The sequence below is a fragment of the Mesocricetus auratus genome, unplaced genomic scaffold (genome assembly GCF_017639785.1).
Source record: "Mesocricetus auratus isolate SY011 unplaced genomic scaffold, BCM_Maur_2.0 Super-Scaffold_6730, whole genome shotgun sequence".
NCBI classification, from domain to species: domain Eukaryota; kingdom Metazoa; phylum Chordata; class Mammalia; order Rodentia; family Cricetidae; genus Mesocricetus; species Mesocricetus auratus.
Genome location: NW_024429184.1, coordinates 91,724,092 through 91,743,446, shown reverse-complemented (window position 1 = coordinate 91,743,446; position 19,355 = coordinate 91,724,092). Strand labels below are relative to the sequence as shown.

At 41.2% G+C, this 19,355-nt stretch overlaps 1 protein-coding gene across 3 annotated transcripts in view; it reads right to left on the bottom strand.

The window, feature by feature from the left end:
- The window catches only part of Piezo2 (piezo type mechanosensitive ion channel component 2), a 342,822-nt gene that overhangs the window by 87,710 nt on the left and 235,757 nt on the right, over positions 1-19,355 (bottom strand). For all 3 annotated transcript variants that reach the window (XM_040741718.1, XM_040741719.1, XM_040741717.1), the window contains exons 8-14: positions 13,809-13,971; positions 12,877-12,996; positions 11,255-11,293; positions 9,962-10,100; positions 7,521-7,669; positions 4,465-4,695; positions 1,817-1,940 (exon numbers count right to left, since the gene is read on the bottom strand). In XM_040741718.1, the coding sequence (XP_040597652.1) occupies positions 1,817-1,940; positions 4,465-4,695; positions 7,521-7,669; positions 9,962-10,100; positions 11,255-11,293; positions 12,877-12,996; positions 13,809-13,971 (965 nt within the window). The remainder of the gene's footprint in view (positions 1-1,816; positions 1,941-4,464; positions 4,696-7,520; positions 7,670-9,961; positions 10,101-11,254; positions 11,294-12,876; positions 12,997-13,808; positions 13,972-19,355) is intronic.

Genomic DNA, 19,355 nt, shown 5'->3' with positions numbered 1-19,355 from the left:
GATAGTTTTTTATAACTTTCCTAAAATGGAGTATATAAGAGAATATTTTATGCTCATTTCTCTGTAACCCCTTTTACATTTTCAGTATTGAGTGTCAGACAGTAGAAAGATAAATATGTAACAACAGTCAAATAAAATCACATGATGGTGTCATTTCTGATTCTAGTTGTTCCATGGCTCTAGACAACATAAGCAGATAAGAATTCAACTGATACTAGTTGTCTTAACCCAAAGATTTAACTAACTAAAAACATAACAGTTAAGGCCAATACAATTTAGTTTAAAATAAACTCAAATTGTAATTATTATTAAGATAAGTCTAAAATAAGTTCACAGCTTGGAAGGAAGGAAAAACCTCATCTTGATTTAAAATGTGTTAATATACCAGGAAATTATATCTAAGTTATCTGCATTGTCTTTCCAAAGATACCTACATTTGAATAACTTATTCAAGAAACCAGTGGATTCCCAGAGAGAGGGGAGTGTGATGGGAGTAGTCCTGTGTATATGCCAATAAAGCACTGTTGGCCAATAGGGAAGCAAGATAGGTGGGACTAGGAGTCCAGGAGGACTCTGGGTAGGAGAAACACAGGGAGTCATCATGTAGCCCGCCAGAGAAGTAAGATGTCCGTCCGGTAAGAGAAATACTTAGATGGGTTAAATACTTAAGTCAGAGCTAGCCAGTAAGAAACAAGCAAGGCCAACAGCTTCATAATTAATACAGTGTCTTGTGTGTTATTTGGGGACTACAACGTGGCAGAGCCCAGGCAACTGGTGGGGAAAAACCAAAGCGGCTGGCAAGGAAAAGTCTTTACAGGAGTGAAACTGAAATGGGGGTTAGGCTGTTTATGCCCAATTAGACATTCTTTACTAGAATTGGATATTAATTATTGTGTTGATGTATTCACGCTCACATAGGCAAGTTTAAATCTTATAGAATAATGTTGCTAAAACAAGAATCAAAGGTTAGGCTAAATAAGAACTAACCAAACAATATTAGCTGGTCTGTGCTGGGTTTCTCGTGGTTGACTGTATTAGGGTTGCCAGCTCAGCTCTAAGTACTGGTGCTACTTAATTCACATGGTAATACATAACTTTTGTTTTTTAAAGATGAGTCTATTTTTAATTATTTATGAGTGTGTCAGGAGGGTATGCGTGCTTGACTGCAGATGCTGGTAGAGGCCAGAAGAGGGCAGCAGATCCCCCAAGCTAGAGTGACAGGAGTTGCCTAATGTGGATGCTGGGAATTGAACTCATGCCCTTTGTACAAGCAGAATACACTTTTAACCACTGAGCCATCTTTCCAGTTTCCATACTTCTTTAATATCATCTAATCCATTGTATAATCAATAAACATACTTATCTGTCTGCCTATGGAATTGGAGTGCAAGTCCTCATTTATTCATACAGAAAGACTAAAGCTAAAGACATTTCAATAAATCATTACCCCTCCCTACTCCCTCTCCCCTGCTTCTTTTCTTTTTTAAAAAGCCAGGAATTAAAATTCAAGGATGTGAGCTAATTCATTGGTTCCAATTCTCAATGTAGTTTGTCTTCACAGAAACTTTCTCTGATATTTAGTGTTGTTTTCCATTGGGAGTCACCTTTTTGAAAGTCAAATAACACACTTAATTCCTATGGACTCACGTGTCTACTCTAAAAGTTTCTTTCTGTCCTCAGAGGCCAGAAGAGACATCAGATCCCCTGGAACTGCAGTTATGGATGTTCTCGAGCCACCACATGGTGCTGGGAATCGAACCTGTATCCTCTAGAAGAGCAGCCAGTGCCAAGCCATCACTCTAGTCACCCCACTTACCCCTTTCTTCAAGGTCCTGACTTCCAATTTTGACCTCAGACAAAAGTGCTTCCTTCTCCCGAAGGGCCTTCTGCTCTGTAAGGTGTTGCCTCAGAAGCAGCCAGAATGTGATGGTGAAGAGAATCTGAAAACAGAACAAGGTGGGGGAAGGGTCAGGAACGTTTACAGCGTTTCCTCCTGGTAGTCATGGGAGCGCAGTGTACAAGCCTCTCTGTGTAGCAATCGCTGTGCATGTGTGCATCACTCGCACGCTATGGTCATGTGTAGCATTGTTAAAGATGAACAACTCAAGGAGTTACTTTCTCTAGAGAATATGCTGCCTCGCACATAGTAGGGACAGTTTTTGTTTTGGCATTAGTGTTATTAAAATACAGTTCATGTACCACACAACTTACTCTTTTAAAGGGTACGTTTCAGAGGCTGGATGCTTAGCATGCATGAGCTCTGAATTAGAGTCAAAGAACCTCCTGATGAGTGTCTACTAGTGGGTTTCTGTCTACTTCCAGGGTCGCACAACCACTATTGCAACCTACTTTGACATGGTTTCATCACCCCACAAAGCAGCACAATTTCCATCACTCCTTTCTTTCATATATTAGTTCTAGTCAATGATTAATTTGCTTTTTGTTTGCACTTACCTATATAATGTGGACATTTAAGTAGAGAGAATGACATAGTACACATTCTTTTGTAAATGACTTATTTACTTGGTGTAATAGGTTTAATCTCATGATAATGTGCATACAGTTCTTCATTCATTTGTGCTTTTATATTGGGGAGCAGAATCTCATGTACTGTTTGACTGAGGACATTTAAGTTGCTTGCTTGGCTACAATGGGTAACATTGCTATTGATATTCATATATGTTTTCCCATGTCTCCATGTTGCCCATCTCGTGCTGGGTGTTTAACTTTTTGGGGGAACCAACAAATGTCCATTTTCCAAAGCTGCTCCACCAATTTTCACTCCCCGCCAGCAAGTGTGTGGTGTGTGACAATACCAGTGTCTCCACATCTCAGTGACATGTTGATTCTAGATCTCTTAGTGGATGGACGTGACATGATATCTTGTGGTTTAGAAAAGGTTTTCAGTAAGTATTTGCCATACTTACTGAAAAGAAAAGAAATTAAAGGCTAAGAATGAGTTAGTTTAGCTTTGCATCATCTCTCACTTCACAAAGTCATCTAAGCCAATTATCATTTTCTTTCAACTGAGGTTGATGATAACAATTTCTGATAAGCATGCAGAGACAAATGAAAGAATTGGGGGACAGGTGCTTCAGAAAATTTGACATTAAAATTCTGGAAGTCTCTACTAAATGAAGTGTAGCTGAAAACTAGAAAGAAAATTGTATAGTTTACATGTAGTCAGAGGGTAGGAATAATTAGGAGCATATGGGGTCTTTCCTGAAGGGAAGAATTTGAGAGAGGCTGGGAGCAAGGGTTGGACTTTGGCAATGCTGCCAAATGTTCAGTCCAGATGTTCTGAGGCATAGCTTCATGAGGCCAGAGACGACAATGTGTTCTTCCTCATTCTGTGTCATGCTGACTCACAGCTCTACTCTAGACGATACGTTGCTAGTCAGTAGTATTTATTTATTGGTTTGTTCACTTGTTTAGTTATTTGTGTGTAAAACAGATAGTAAATATGATATTTAATATTCTGAAATCAAAACCATTAAAATGATTCAAGAAAATAAATAGGCAATGAAATGATGGCAAGTTCTTGCTGAGGGTGAAGGCAGGACAAAAAAGAAATAGAAAGCAAGTATTATATCATTTCTGCTGCTAAAAATGCTTTTAGAATATAATTAGGAAAAATATTGTTCGTAGAACAAAGAAGCTGAATTTTACAAACTGTTAACCTGTCAAAACAATTCCCCAATTTCTCCATACATTTTATGTTGCACTTTCTATTTCATATTGTATAATCCTATTTCCACATCTACTGATACAGGAGAAACTTGAAGTAGTACAATAGATGCTATAAAGAATTTACGAGCCAGGCGGTGGTGGCGCATGCCTTTAATCCCAGCACTCGGGAGGCAGAGGCAGGCGGATCTCTGTGAGTTCGAGGCCAGGCTGGACCGATAGCCTCCAAAACAATACAGAGAAACCCTGTCTCGTAAAACCAAAAAAAAAAAAAAAAAAGAATTTACTCATAAACTGAGTTACACAGACTATACGTAATTACTATTACATTTAAAATTACAAAAATACATACTGTAACTTTCTTTTTTTTTAGTAGAAAGGTTGTCATTTCTAAGTCAAAAAGAAAAGCATGATGTCATGCATGTTGTCTAAGTAAGGCTTGATAAACTTGATCCCAGATACTTAGGAGGCTGAAGCAGCATTGCAAGTTCAAGCATCGTTTGGGCTCCAGAGTGAGTTCAGCCCAAACTGGGCAATGGTAGGGCTCAGTCACAAAATAAAAAGTGAAACAAGGGCCAGAGTTGGTAGTAAAATGGTGAGACCACTGGGGTTAGTCTCCAGTTCTGAGTAAAAGGAGAGGTGTCTAAACAATGTAATTTATTTCTAGGCCGCTGGTGTTTTTATCCCTAAATTTAGAGGTTACTTTCATGAAATTTTGCTTGCAGTGATTGTGCTCATTATTGCTGTTCTTTCTTTCCTGTCTCCTCACTTATTTACCTTTGAAGCAAGCTCTCCTGGCTTTTTCTTCTCTAGAAATCCCGGGACCTTCTTAATTTCAGTAAGTTCGAAGCTCCATATGTACTGCAATACCAGCAGCAGATTTGCATAGACAACCATGAAGGGAGAGCTGATCATGGCGTATTTCCTCCTGTTGCGTATCATCCAGAGAGTGCATGACCAAATCAACAAGACGAATGTCAGCCAGCTGTGGTAGGTGATGCTCCACGCCTGCAGAGCCACGGGACAAAGGACAGCTGTCAGTACAACCAACACACCCTGGGGAGTGAGATCAAAGTTCTCTACACAGAAAAGGTAGCAGCATTTAAGTGACGAGAGACTAGTAGGAGGTTAATGGAGAGATCCCAGCCCGTGTGTGTGCAGGGAAGGGAGGAAGGGAGGAAGGGAGGAAGGGAGGAGGGCACTGGCTTTGTGCTCCCTTTAGGGCAGTCAAAGGCCTTTTAGCCCAAATCTCTTTATCTTTACCCTACTTTGCGATATGAAAATTACTTTGTTTTCCTCAATAATCTGGAATTGGTGATTAGTTATGCTCGTGAATGAGTATGGGCCACAGCTGGATGAGAAATGGGAATTTTGAATATCAGAAGTAGAAATACATGATAGAAATTGGAAATTTCACTTGAAGAAACTGCGTGTCAGGTATCTAAACACTGAACAAGGGCAAGTTGACAAAGGCCGACCTCAACTTCTATCCTAAAAGGATACAATAGTGATGAGATCCTCTGGGCAAATGATGCCTTTTCCTTGTTGCCACCAAGTTCTCAGAGACTGAGGAGTGTTATCTCTGTGGCAGCTGACAGAGCAACTGCTGACCAGGCACAGGGATGCTATCAATTCCAGGAAACCTGCTACCTGATTCTGGACTCTCTCAACATGTACTCTTTCGTGAAAGGGCCCTTTGCAATGTGTTCTGGATGTGGCTGAGGCTAACTGAAGTCAATCTCATTCCAAAATGCCAGAAATCACCAAAATCAGGCCTGGGAGGCATCAATAGACTGATTTGATTCTGGAAACCAGACAAGAATGAACTGAATAAAGCCGAAAGGAGACAAAAATCTCTCCTCAGAATTTCAAATAAAGTACAACTTGCTTTATTTTCATTGCTTAAAATAAATTAGGATAAAGCCTGTTATTATTTAAATTACATTAATAACTGATGGCTACTATTGCCTGAATTATCGTCACAACGATATTATTCCTTAGAAACAGTATTACTCTCAGTACTACATTGAACCAAGAATTCCCCAAAATTTGCCATATACTTGGTCACACAGCAAGTTTCAGCAGATACAAAAAAATGAAATCGTCTCCTGTATCTTATCAGACCACATGGATTAAAGGTAGATTTCAACAATAACAGAAAGCCTACAAATTTATTGAAACTGAACAACTCTCTGTTGAGTTATGACTGGGTCAAGGAAGAAATAAAAAATGAAATTAAAGACTACGGTTCAATGAAAATGAATGTACAACATACCCAAACTTAGGGGGCACAATGAAGGTAGTGCTACAAGGAAGGTTCATAGCACTAAGTGCCTTCATTAGGAAGTTAGAGAACTCTCAAGCCAGCAACTTAATAGCACACCTGGAAGCTGTAGAACAAAAGGAAGCAGACACACCCAAGAGGAGTAGACAGCAGATATAATCCAACTGAGAGCTGAAATCAATAAAGTAGAAACAATGAGAGCAATACAAAGAGTCAATGAAACAGAGTTGGCTCTTCAAAAATAATAAAAAAATAGATAAATCCTTATCTAAACGAACTAAAAGGCAGAGAGAAAATACCAAAATTTATAAAAAAAAAAAAAAGAAAGAAAGAAAGAAAGAAAGAAATGAAAGTAGGGGGCCTAAAAACAGACTTGGAGGAAATCCAGAGAATCATTAGTTCATACTTCAAAAACCTGTACTCCGCCGGGCAGTGGTGGCACACGCCTTTAATCCCAGCACTCAGGAGGCAGAGGCAGGCAGATCTCCGTGAGTTCGAGGCCAGGTTGAACCAACAGCCTCCAAAACAATACAGAGAAACCCTGTCTCAAAAAAAACAACAAAAAAACCCTGTATTCCACAAAATTGGAAAATCTGAAAGAAACAGAGAAATTCCTTGAAAGACGCCACTTACTAAAGTTAAATCAAGACCATATAAGCAATTTAAATAGACCCACAACACCTAGGGAAATAGTAGCAATCATTAAACAACAACAACAAAGAAAAGCCTAGGGCCAGACAGTTTTAATGCAGAATTCTACCAGACTTTCAAAGAAGAGATAAAACCAATACTCAAATTATTCCACAAAATAGAAACAGAAGGAACATTGCCAAAATCCTTTTATGAGGCCACAGTCACCCTGGTAACCAAACCACACAAAGACTCAACAAAGAGAATTGCAGACCAATTTCACTCATGAACATTGATGTAAAAATACTCAATAAAATACTGGCAAACTGAATCCAAGAACACATCAAAAAGAACCATGATCAAGTAGTCTTCATCCAAGAGATGCAAGGATGATTCAACATGTATAAGCCCCAGAACCATTTTGAAGCTGTGATTTGGAGATGGAGGTGAGCAGAAACATTCACAAGTGGAAAATTTGCGAAGAAGCTATTAGGAGCCATGGCAGCTGGGTGTGCCCCAGTAAGGATGCTACTGTAGTGATTACAGACAACTCTCATCCACATCTAAGATAATGTGGGACTACTCCCTTCTATGAGAGACATAAAAATAGCCCACATCAGCCCTAAATACCCTTAACATCTTCCAGAGAAAGCTACCCTGTGTGTCCTCTTTTGTTAGCAAAATAGGAGCCAGTTAAACCTGATAAGTCAATTTGAGACAAACACCTTAACATTTGAAAAGAAGGTAAGTGAAGATGATAGAATTTTGAAATCTATAACATTAAAAAATATCCCATGAAAAATTGACATATCCAACCAATGTTTGCCATGGCCTAGGGAAGACTGAAGTCCTTACCCTGGCAAGAAGCTTAGGGTCTGCACCTACTGTGCACCGGAGGACACTGCAAGTACTTACTTACCATCATAGCGATGAGGGCACAGATGTAACTTTGCTTCATGATGAACTGGAACACTGTGACCATGGCGTGAATTCTCACGCTCCTCTTTTCCTCCTGGCTCCCTTCCCCTTCTGAGCCTTCTTTCCTGTCCTCATCTTCCTCTTTCTTTTCTAGATAGACAAAGACTTCGGGTGACTAAGTATGCATGCCATTGGTATCCATCACCACGTCAGCCTCCACACTACATCCCATGAGTGGTTTGGGCAACCTTCTGGTCTAGCATATTTCCAGTTAATACGGCTTGTAGAAGTGAAACAGATGCGATGAGTTCTACTTGGTGGAGATAATGACCCAGGGATGCTGAGAAGGAAGGTTCCAATGAAGAAAGTATAGAGAGATCCCTCTAAGAGGTCTCCAAAGATTCCATCCTCTGATGTTAATGACTGTCTGTCCCTGGAATAATACATTCTTGAATAGATGGACTGTCACTTCTCAGATTCAGCAGATTTCTGTTTGTTTGTTTGTTTTGTTTTTTGTTTGTTTGGTTTTGGTGTTAGGGCATGGACCTGGGGCTTCATGTAAGTTAGGCAAATGTCTGCCACTGAGCTACATACCCAGCCAAACCAGATTCAGTTTGACAGGAATGTGACTTTCACTTAGGCATCTTCTATCAAACAACCAGTCTTGCTTTTAGAGAGAAACCATCTACCATGCTGTAACTTCCCAATGGATAGGCCGAGGTAGCCAGGAACTGATGCATCCAGCTGGCCATCAGCTGGCAAGTCTCAGGCCAGTAGCAGCTCCAAAGTGGGGTTAGAAGCAGATTCTGTGCCAGGCAAGCCTCCAGATAAGACCCCAGCAATAGAAATGACCAGAACCTGATGATGGACCTCACATGAGAGGATCCTTCCTTGCCACACCCAGATACCTGACCCAGACAGACTGCATAGTACCAAGTATTGATCTATGCTGGTAAGATGTTCCTTTTGACTTTCTTGGTTAAATTAACTGTGACACACACAAATAAGGTATTATGTTATACCATGCGTGGGAGAACAAGACCAATCACAGAATAGCAATTACTCAGCTTTTTCTACACAGCCTGCAGCCTGGCTTTTTGGACAGTAGTCCAGTGTCTTTAATTTCTCCAACATTACAATTGGATGAGACTAGGGTGAAGAGTAAATTTCATGAGCCATACCCAGCAATCAAAGGATAAACTAAATGGATCTGACAATTACCAGCATGCTAAGATCTTGGTATGGTGTGTGTATGAGTGTCTGTGTGGTGGGGGGGGGTGTAGATGGTAGTCACTTCTCTGACTGAGCCTACACAGGCTTAGTTGTCAGTGTTAGTCCCTCCCTGTGTGGTCCTTCCTAAAGTCTGTCACCTGCTTCTGAAACATCACTTTGTATACCGTGGGAGACTGGCTCTGACCATGTTTCTCCCTTACTGAATACTGTTCAGTTCTGATTTAAAATTTATTCTCTGTGGTCTAGAGACATTCTGCTGCCCAGGTTTCAGCATGCAGTTCCATGACACTTGCTCTGGGTTGCTAAAGAAGAGCATCTGTGGCCAACAAGCAGCCGGATCTGGTCACCAGGGTCTGTCTATGAATGACCTCTTACCACTGCTCTAGCGGTTAATAGGGAGAGTTGTTTTCCCTGTTCTCTTTCCTCTTGCTGCTACAGGCAACACTTGTCCTCCTTCCTCTGCCCCCTGCACCCTCAAAATGGCTGTGACTGTGCCAACGTTCTGAGACTCTGTTTTATGCTATGGCTCCCCTCACCAGAGGTAGTGGAAATCACCCAGCTTTCTCTACTTTCAATGGACTTTAAAAAGCATCCCCTTTAAAAAAATTCTTAAAAGATTAACTAGAAAAACTATCAGCCTTCATATTAGCTAATAGAAAAGCCAACATGTTGCTGGATAGGTGAATAGATAAAGACATAAAGGGGTGTGTGTGTGTGTGTGTGTGTGTGTGTGTGTGTGTGTGAGCATAAAACACTTACTCGTAGGTTTAATGCTATAAAAGTTAACATGTTGCCAGATGAAGTTACTCATGCTTGCAATCTCAGCACTTGGGAGGTACAGGCAAGGGAATTACTGTAAGTCCCAGGCTAGCCTGGTCTATACGGAGGCCTGGCAGAGCTATATAGCAAGAACCTATTTCACAAAAGTTAGTGTGCTCAAATTCATTTTTCTCACGTTTAAATTTTTCAAAGCCCTGCCCCCTGCCCCAGGTCACTTATTTTGTGTGCAAGAGCCAAATGTGAATAAAACCATGCTGCTGTCAACAGATTTCTCAGGAAATGGGCTTAATATTACTGACCATGGATGGCTATAATGGTTTCATGTATAAATTGGATCTGTACATGAAACAGCAGGAAGTGGCACCCCCACTTTATGAATGAGTGGAGCACAACCCTGAGCAAATCTGCTTACTTCACTGGGGGCATTACCTGAGGACTCCTCCGAGGGCTCCCAACGGTACTGGGGAGTAGTGTACAGGTCGGTCTTGGCGGGGCCATTCTCTAGGGGCAGACTGGGATGGATGGTGTGGTAGTCCACAGGGTTGCCGTTTACAGTCACCAGCAGGCCCTGTGGGAGGACCGGGAGAGGAAATCTCTGTCGTCACTCCTCTTCCTTCCCATAGAGGCTGAACCATTTAATACATCTCCAAATATTTTTATCAAGATGGATCCTGTGTGCTCTTTACAACTTTGGTCTCCACAGACCAGCGGCAGTTAAATGCATATCCAATCTTTCTGTACTCCTGCTACAAACCATGTGGCAGACTCTGACCTCACTATCAATGCAAATTCCTGTGACTGTCTTGTGGAGCCCTCCCTGATCAAGGTCTACTCTCTCTACTGCACGTCTTCCAGCCATCCGGCTCTGTGGTCCTCCAGACCTTCCCTGGATATCCACCCTGGTCTTGTTCCAGACCCTACTTTCTTTGCACAGGGCTAAACAAATGTTCTCCAGGTCTCAGACATCCCAACTGCAGGGCTGTGGTACATGAAGTGGGAATACTTGGGTATTCTTTTCCTCCCATTTATTTGATTTCAGGTATTTGAGACAAGCATAAATATTCATACAGGCAATACTTCCCATTTCCGTAATAGTTAGCACAACCACAGATGGAAATGTTGTATAGACAGACTGGTCAATAGGGCTAGGGATGATAACAGTAGGGTGCCTGCTTTTCAAGAACAGGGACCTGGATTTGATTCCAACAATCTATGCAAAGAAAGCCAGGCATGGTGGCATTCCCTGGTAGTCTCAGTGCTAGGGAGACAGAAACAGTTTCACTGACCAGCTGACACAGACTAAAGAAAGTTCCAAGTTAGTGAGAGAGACTAATTTAATAAAATAGTTGGGGGACAGCTCCAGAGGAACAGCACCCAAGGTTGTCCTCCATACTCACACACACACAGGAACATTTACCTACGCACATATGCCCCTACACATACAAAACAGGTACACATATGTATACACATATACATACACACAAAAAACAATGCTCCAAATAGGGCTTCTTCAAATGATAAATGCCTTTTGTATATTATATTCAGTCTATCATATGAGTCAGCTTTTTTAGAATAATAAAGTCAATACAATTTCTGGAAAAAAACCTTGAAAAGTTTATGGTAATTTATAGATTGTTCAAATATATTTAAAGGATCTAACTCCACTTGTCACGTTTAAGTCACTTATATAAGCATAAATGACAAGTCTAAGGATATACTAACGTCAGATGGTTTGTAGTCATCTTGGGTCATGGATAAAAGCTGCAAAAAGCAAGTTGGGACAGCATGTTAATTGGTAAGCTAAAAGCAGTCTAAAGTACACATTCATTTGTACAAGTTACTCTATGTCAACCCAGCCTCTAACTAGTGGGATGCTAGTATGTTAGAAGGGCCATGCAAAACACAACAGACCATTGAACTGCATATTATCGTTTTTCATAACCATTTACCAACTTTGATGTTCAATATACAAGCAAATAAGCAATGATAAGGCAGGAGATTATAAACACTTGTATGAACACAGTGAGCTCTGCCCCACAGTAACCTTAGTAGAACACTCTGTGCTTCTTATCAGGACTGTGTCCAGAATTTATATATGGAATGCTATTCAGATGTTCTGTTCTCTCACACAGGATGTAAAAAACCCCACATAATTCAAGGTAATATTTAAGAAAACTAACGTAGTCATATGCTGTTTGATGACTAGGCACATACTGAGGACTGCGTCATTAGGCAACTTCACTTTTGTGTGGTATTATAGTTACACTAGCCTTAGAGATACAGCCTAGTCCTCTCACAGGCCACAGGGCATAAACTGCCATTCCTAAGTTACAAACTTGATAGCATGCTACCACACTGAAGACTAGCCCCAGTGAAAACACAAAGACCATTTATACATTTAAAATTAGAAAACGTGCTATAAAAATATGGTACAAAAGGTAAGAGAAATCTATCTTTAAGGTGCTCTTGGTATGAATGAAGCTTGGAGGACTAGAGAAGGCTCTGAGGGAGCCATAAAGGAGAAATAAATGTATGTAACGGCCTAGCATGAGAGTGCACCTTTTGTGGAATCTATAAACACTGCACACTTAGGCAACACTAGAGCTATTTCAACAGTGTGATCATAATATAGGAACCATGCTTTATGCTGCCTGGGATACTATGTCACAGGCTGTAAGAATTTCCAAGGTCATTGTAATGTTATAGGACCAATGCCCAGTACGTGGAGTATCATCGTGTTGTGTCTGGATCTTGTTCATCCTGGTTTGTCAAGGATGTTCTTAGAAAAAGATGGCTTTTATTTTGTTTCCTGTGGATGCCCAGCATTGGTGATGGTAGTGTGGTCTACAGTCACCACTATATTTGGGGTCTTGGCTTTGATTTTGCATCAGACATGATGGCTTCTTAGCCATTATACAAAGATCAACATATGAACAGGAGTAATTGTAACCCCTTTCCCTCAACAGGATCTTGGGACCCTCGGAACTCCATGAGACTTAATTCGCACCAGGTCTAGCTATCTGTCCCTATTATTTGGTGAAATAGGCAAGATAGCACCTGGGAGACAAGGAAACCCCCACAGGTATCTCAGGCATGATGCCTGTCCCATGGTGCATCACACCTGTGCATTCCATATGCTCTGTGGTGCAACCCACCTGCCCCATGGTGCTGTCCTTCCTCACATTAGCTCCTCTATTTCTCATTCTTTCTCAGCAAAAGACATGTTATTTCCATAAGTCAGAAGTAATGTGAGCTAACCACTGGTATTGAACCCCACATTCAACAACAGAATACAGAGGCAGAAAACTAAATGTGGAGCCCAGCGTTCTTGCTCCGTGCCTTACTTTTCTCTCATCGGTTGGGTACTGGGTTGCATACCACAGGCTCCGCCTCCTCTCTGCCGTGTTCTGATTAGCACTGCAGTCCAGGGTGCCCTCCTCCTCCTTTGCCATCTCATCCTGTACCTGAAACACAGAATCATGGGAGGAGCTCTGCTTCCCAAAGCACATCCACAAACTGCCGCCCTTTGCCCCATGTGTTTGAAGTTAGTGTATGACATAGGAATTGATCAAAATAACAAACACTGTCCTAAAATAACAAAATACTGTCATGTACTTCATATGACCATCACTAAGGAATGTTAGTATTCTTATAGGAAAAAAGATAGTGTTCCATGCTGCTTGAGGGGAGTGTCCTAATCCTCAGGTGGACTCCGGACTCCATGGGTATCAGTGGGAGCTGAGCTTCTACAACAGCTTCTATACTCAGAGGCCAGATGTGTCAGAGAACATTGGAATAGAGGGTTGCTTGGTCTCTAATACTAACTTCGACGTCAGACTTAGGCTTGAATCCGATCTCTATCATCCAGTAAGTGTGTGATTTCAGAACACTTATCTCCCATGCATTATTTCCCTGGCCGGTGGGACAAGCACAATGCTCGTTCTGTAGTTATTCAATGGGTGGGAAGAAGGATACACACAAAAAAAAAAACAGCATAATGCCTCCTGGCTTAGGGAGTGTAGACTAAAAATTAATCTTTCATTATTGTTACCAATTGGTAGTTGCTGCAGCACACACTGGTGTTACTGATGGGGAGCTGGCATCGGTGTGGGTAGTACCTACACTTACTCAATACTTGTAGCATTATACCAATACGTGGAGAACACTACAGTGTTTCTGAAATAGTGTTGAGTAGATGGTTGGTAGTAACAACCACATGTCCCAGAGATTCCAGGTATTTTGCAGGTAAGATTAGGAAACATTTCCAGATCCTTACAAGGGGCTCTTGCAGCCAGATGCGGATCAGTGTGGCCAGCGTGTAGTACATCACCAGCAGGAGGATGGGGTTGGCATGGTGATACCAGGACAGCTGTGGGTTTACTATGATCTTCCAGGTGCTGGAGCAGTCCGTTTGGATTATGGATTTGATTCCAAACAACCTGCTCAAAAACAAAGAAGTGTGAGTATCTGCAGTCAACCGTGGCAGGTTAACACACTTGAGAACAGACATAAAGCTACTCAATGACATAACATATACTTAGACGTATAATAGTTAAGTAAACTTTGATAAGTAGGAGGGTGTAGGAGGAAGCCTGTATGCCGCCATTAACCATGTGACTTACTAGAGGTGCATACAGATGAGGTAATAAAAGAGCGGTTTACCACACAGCTAACCACACCCACTTTAGGCATGACTAAAGACATACGGACGGACGTAAAGACGTATACGTACATAGGCGGTGAACTACGTCACTAGCCAGGCCCACTTTTGGGTATGGCTAGGGGGCGTTACGGGGGAAGGCATAAAAGACCGAAGAATGGAAGTCTTGGTCTTTTTTCCAGATTTCAGCTTCCAGTTCGGCAGCGGAAAACTACTGGGCTCATCTGGGTTACTTGTTTGGTATCTTGTGAGTAATTTCTACAATAAATACTTAGTTTTACTTTCAGTAAGTGTGCCGTTTATCGTTACAGCGTCATTTGGAGCGTCATTTGGTGTCAGGAGTTTCAGAACTCGGATCCAGATGCCAAGAAAAGCGGCTGCTCCTTGGCCCAACCAGGCACATGTGGACTCTCATTTAGCTTAGTTTCCCGGCACTTCGCTCGCTCGGCAAGACACGATTCCTGCTGCCAGGAACCAGCACCTTCTACCTGCCAGTAAGGTTAGGTGGTATTCCGAGATTTCTCTCGTGGCCACGTGCTCTTTTACTGGCAGCCTGATGACTTTGGCCACGTGCTCTTTTGCTGGCGGCCTGCTGATTTCGGCCTGAATAAAACTCCACTGGTAACAAACTTAACTGCTTTATACAATGTCAGCTAACATTACGATGCAGGATGTTGAGAATTTTCTTGTTTTTTGTATGGATGGGATTTTAGAAAGGGTTGAGGACCTACCTGAAAGGTACTTCCTACCCACATGGTGATTATTAGTTTCATAATCAATATAATTTTGCTAAAGAAATGGTTCAAAAATAGGGCAAAACTTATACAGGTCATATGGTCATCACAGGATAGTTATGAAATCCTAGTACAAAGAATTCAGGAAATGCAAAATTCCTTGCAGGATAGTAAGGAAGGTTTGGTAGATAATATTCAGGATATTTAAAATCCTGTAGGTCTGACAACCAGGTTTAAAGAGACGGAACACAAAATTGAATTACTTTCAGGAAAAACGTGTTCAACAGACAGAATAGAAAAAGTGGAACATAATGTTAAACATTTAACCAACAAAACTGTTCCATGTTTGATGATTTCACTAGCAAACTACAAAGACTGGAACATAAGATTGAAATGCTAACAGAAAAGATTTGTTCCATGTCTGAGAGCAATGACAAACTAGCTGATAGAACATCATTTCTGGAAGGCAGTTTACATGCCATTGAGATACTTTCTAAGGATGAGAATATTAAATATTTGGAATCACGTGTAAATGATGAATGCAAAAAATGAAAGATTCCATGACGTCCTTAGAAAATTATTTGTCCCAAGAACTTCAAGAGCTCAGAGAAACAATGATGAATAGACTGCAGGTTTTAGAAGACGTTCAATCTGATACTTCAGAATCAGACATACAGGCGACAGGTCAGGACAGGGGTTTCCCAACACCTCTCAAATGCTGGAAAGATCTGCCTAAGGTTGCTATGAGTTTACCTATGGTTTTCCCAGTGTCTGTAACAGAAAAACCAGCAACGAAAAAACAATCAAATGGTCCCATTGCTTATCAATGGGAATCTCTACAGATGAAGGATCTAAAGGGAATCAAGGAGGCCAGTGTTTCATATGGTCTTCATTCTACCTTTGTCAGAGAGCTTCTAACCTCATGGGCCACTGTAAATAAAGTAACCCCAAAAGACTGGGCCCAATTAGCCTCGACAATTCTTGTCAAATTCAATGGAGAGCTTTATGGAGGCAAGAAGTGAAAGCCTTAGAGATTCAGGAATTAAAGAACGGTCATGAAGTACCCCAAGACAAGATTCTTGGGGAGGGTCCTTATGCTGACACGCAGGTTCAGTCTGCATATGATGAGCACATGCTGTCTTTATGCCATACAGCTGCTTTAAATGCCTTGGATAAGGTTTGTAAAACAGGAGAGATAATGCAACCCTATACCAAGGTATTACAGGGCCCAAGGGAAAGGTTCACTGAATTTTTAGAGAGAGTATCCAGAGCAATAGAAGTACAAGTAGCAAATCCAGAATCTAGGCGACTCCTTATAGAATCTTTGGCATATGAGAACACAAATCCTCAATGCAGGCAGGTAATTTGGCCACTAAAAATAAGATCAGCACCATTGGAAGAATGGATCCTACATACAGTGAACCTGGAATGTAAAAGTCAGGATACGGGAGCTTGGGTAGGCGAAGCTATTTCTACAGGCTTGAGTAGGCACCAAGACGCCAAATACCCTACCCATGACGATATAGAGGCCTGGGGTAGAGAAGGCAATCTCTAAGAATTTTAACAGACATAAAGATGCCACGTGCTTTAACTGTGGTAAAATAGGACATCTGAGTAGGAACTGTAGACAACGCATTCCTAGAAATAATGCTTTTACCAGGAATGCATCAAACAGAAGGCCTCAGCCTCCTGGTCTCTGCAGGAGGTGTGGAAAGGGAAAACATTGGACTAACGAATGCTGATCCACTAAAGATAGACAAGGTAGATCCTTATAGCCGGGAAATGGGAATCGGGTCCTCTAGCAGGCCCCAGAAAGAAATATTATCCGGTCATTCCCCGTGACAGTGGAGGACTGCCTCTCCCAGGACAATTAGAAGATCCACTGCTCATTGTAAATAATATGGCCCTGAATAATACATTAGCTCCAGAGGATGAATCAGTTATCTCAGGAGGAGGAAGATAACAGCTCATCTACAAAATCATATTCTACCATGGGTAAAGTGACCTCCTAAAAGGAAAGAGAAGTGTTTTGTTTTTTGTCTTCACAGGTAAAGTCAGCAAAGAATACTGGACATATGGATTCCTGAAGAAGAATGAATAGCTACCCTGAGTACCATTAAACAAACAGTAACTCACTGTGTGGTATCAAAGTCTAAATCTCTCTATATTGTTTTTCATAGTACCCTTTAATCTTTATTTCTTCACATACTTCAGTCCCCATTCATTTAACTGAAGCTGGCTTTGGAGTTGGATTGGCTCTCCTACTCTAAATTCAAGCATATTATTTAGATAAAATTCAGAATTTCTGTATTATATTAAAGAGCCATTGATATAAGACAGAAGAAAATAAAATTAGGGACTGTTATCTATGGATTTCTTTTTCTGAAAAATCTAATTTCCTTCATGTTTACCATCTTCCCTATTATCACCTTTTCCAGTATGCATACATATGAAAGTTAAAATATTTCTTTGTTAACATTAATGTTTGAGTTTTCCAGAGAACAAGGGATTTCCTGACAGCAATCTTCAACTGCTTCAGAAAGAGAATGAGGATCCACTTCCTTGACTTCACCTGATTCGACTGGAGGCATCTGAACTGCCCCATATCATTGACTCCACCTGACAAGCACTATCCTGAAACTGGCTTGAAACTACATCATTCTACGCAACTCCGGACCAAGAAATTGAAACAGGACATCTTCTACAATCTGGCCAGAGCTTCAGATGAGAGCTTCAATCAACATTAGAACCCCAGTCAGGAACTTCAATCAAGCATCTCCGGCCATACTGAGACTGTCTGATCTACTGAGATTTTGTTATACTAACATTTTTCTTCTCACAGGTCCCCATGAGATTATCATCGTCCCATCTCAGCAGGAAGTAGTTTTGAAAATTCTACGCCCCCTCTCCCTACTATTGATATTATAAGATAGTTTACACCTGTTAGTGTTAGTTTTCAATTATTTTAGAGTTGGGATTGCAAGGAGGTATTCAGATTTGGGTGTTTCTTTCAGATAAGTTTAGGTTTAGATAGAATAGATTTTTGATACATTTTGTTCATTGACACAAGTTAGTTGTCCTTTTTAGACTAAAAGGGGAATTGTAGGAGGAAGCCTGTATGCTTCCATTAACCATGTGACTTACTAGAGGTGCATACAGATGAGGTAATAAAAGAGTGGTTTACCACACCACTAACCACACCCACTTTAGGCTTGACTAAAGACATACGGACGGACATAAAGACGTATACGTACATTGGCGGTGAACTACGTCACTAGCCAGGCCCACTTTTGGGCATGGCTAGGGGGCGTTACGGGGGAAGGCATAAAAGACCGAAGAATGGAAGTCTTGGTATTTTTTCCGGATTTCAGCTTCCAGTTCGGCAGTGGAAAACTACTGGGCTCATCTGGGTTACTTGTTTGGTATCTTGTGAGTAATTTCTACAATAAATACTTAGTTTTACTTTCAGTAAGTGTGCCGTTTATCGTTAAAGCATCATTTGGAGCGTCAGGAGGGAGATAAGAAATCATAAGAACTGTTAGCATTTTGGCAGGTTGAGAAGCTGGGCTGGGAAGAAACTCAGAAATGATAAAGTGAGGTGGAAGACTCCATCTTACTGCCTCATTCCATCTCCATGGAACTCTTAAACTTCCCATATCTCCAAAGTGGTGTTTTCCTTATGCTCCACAATACTTTTATTTGAATTCTTATTAGTTACTTTGGTGCTAGTTAAATTTTGAGTTCCTCTGAACAGGGAATATATCTTGTCATCTTTCAGGACATGCTTAGTGTAGGACAGGTTTTCTGTGCAAACATATGTAATTGAAGCAAGCACACTAAGGAAGCTGGAGGGATGGCTCAGCAGTTAAGAGCACTGGTTACTCTTCCAAAGGATCTGGATTCAATTACTAGCACACACATGGCGGCTCACAACCATCTGTAACTCCAGTTCCATGGGAATATGGTGCCCTCTTCTGGCCTTCATGGGTACTGCTTTCATGGGGTGCACAGATATACATGCAGAAAAAAACAACAAACATCCATGCACTTAAAATGAAACTTTAAAGGGGGTAGGGAGAAGAAGGAAGGAAGTGAGGAAAGGAGGAACAGAGGGAGGAAGAGAGAGAGGGGGAGGGAGAGAGAGAGGCAGGGAGGGAGGGAGGAAAAAAGAAAGGAAGGAAGGAAGGAGGAAAGAAGGAAGGAAAGAAGGAAGGAAGGAAGGAAGGAAAAAGGATTTTCAAGTGTGAAAATACAATTTCAGGAGTGAAAAAACATGCTTCTGTTGCTTAGAACCTATTCTTGTCACATGTGAGAACATGTGCAAATTTGACAGTGTATCAGCCACAGGATCTCTATGTTGATTCAAAATGCAGATTGTGCTAAATCACGAGGCAACTATTAGAAATTTGCATTTTAGTTGCCAATCAGT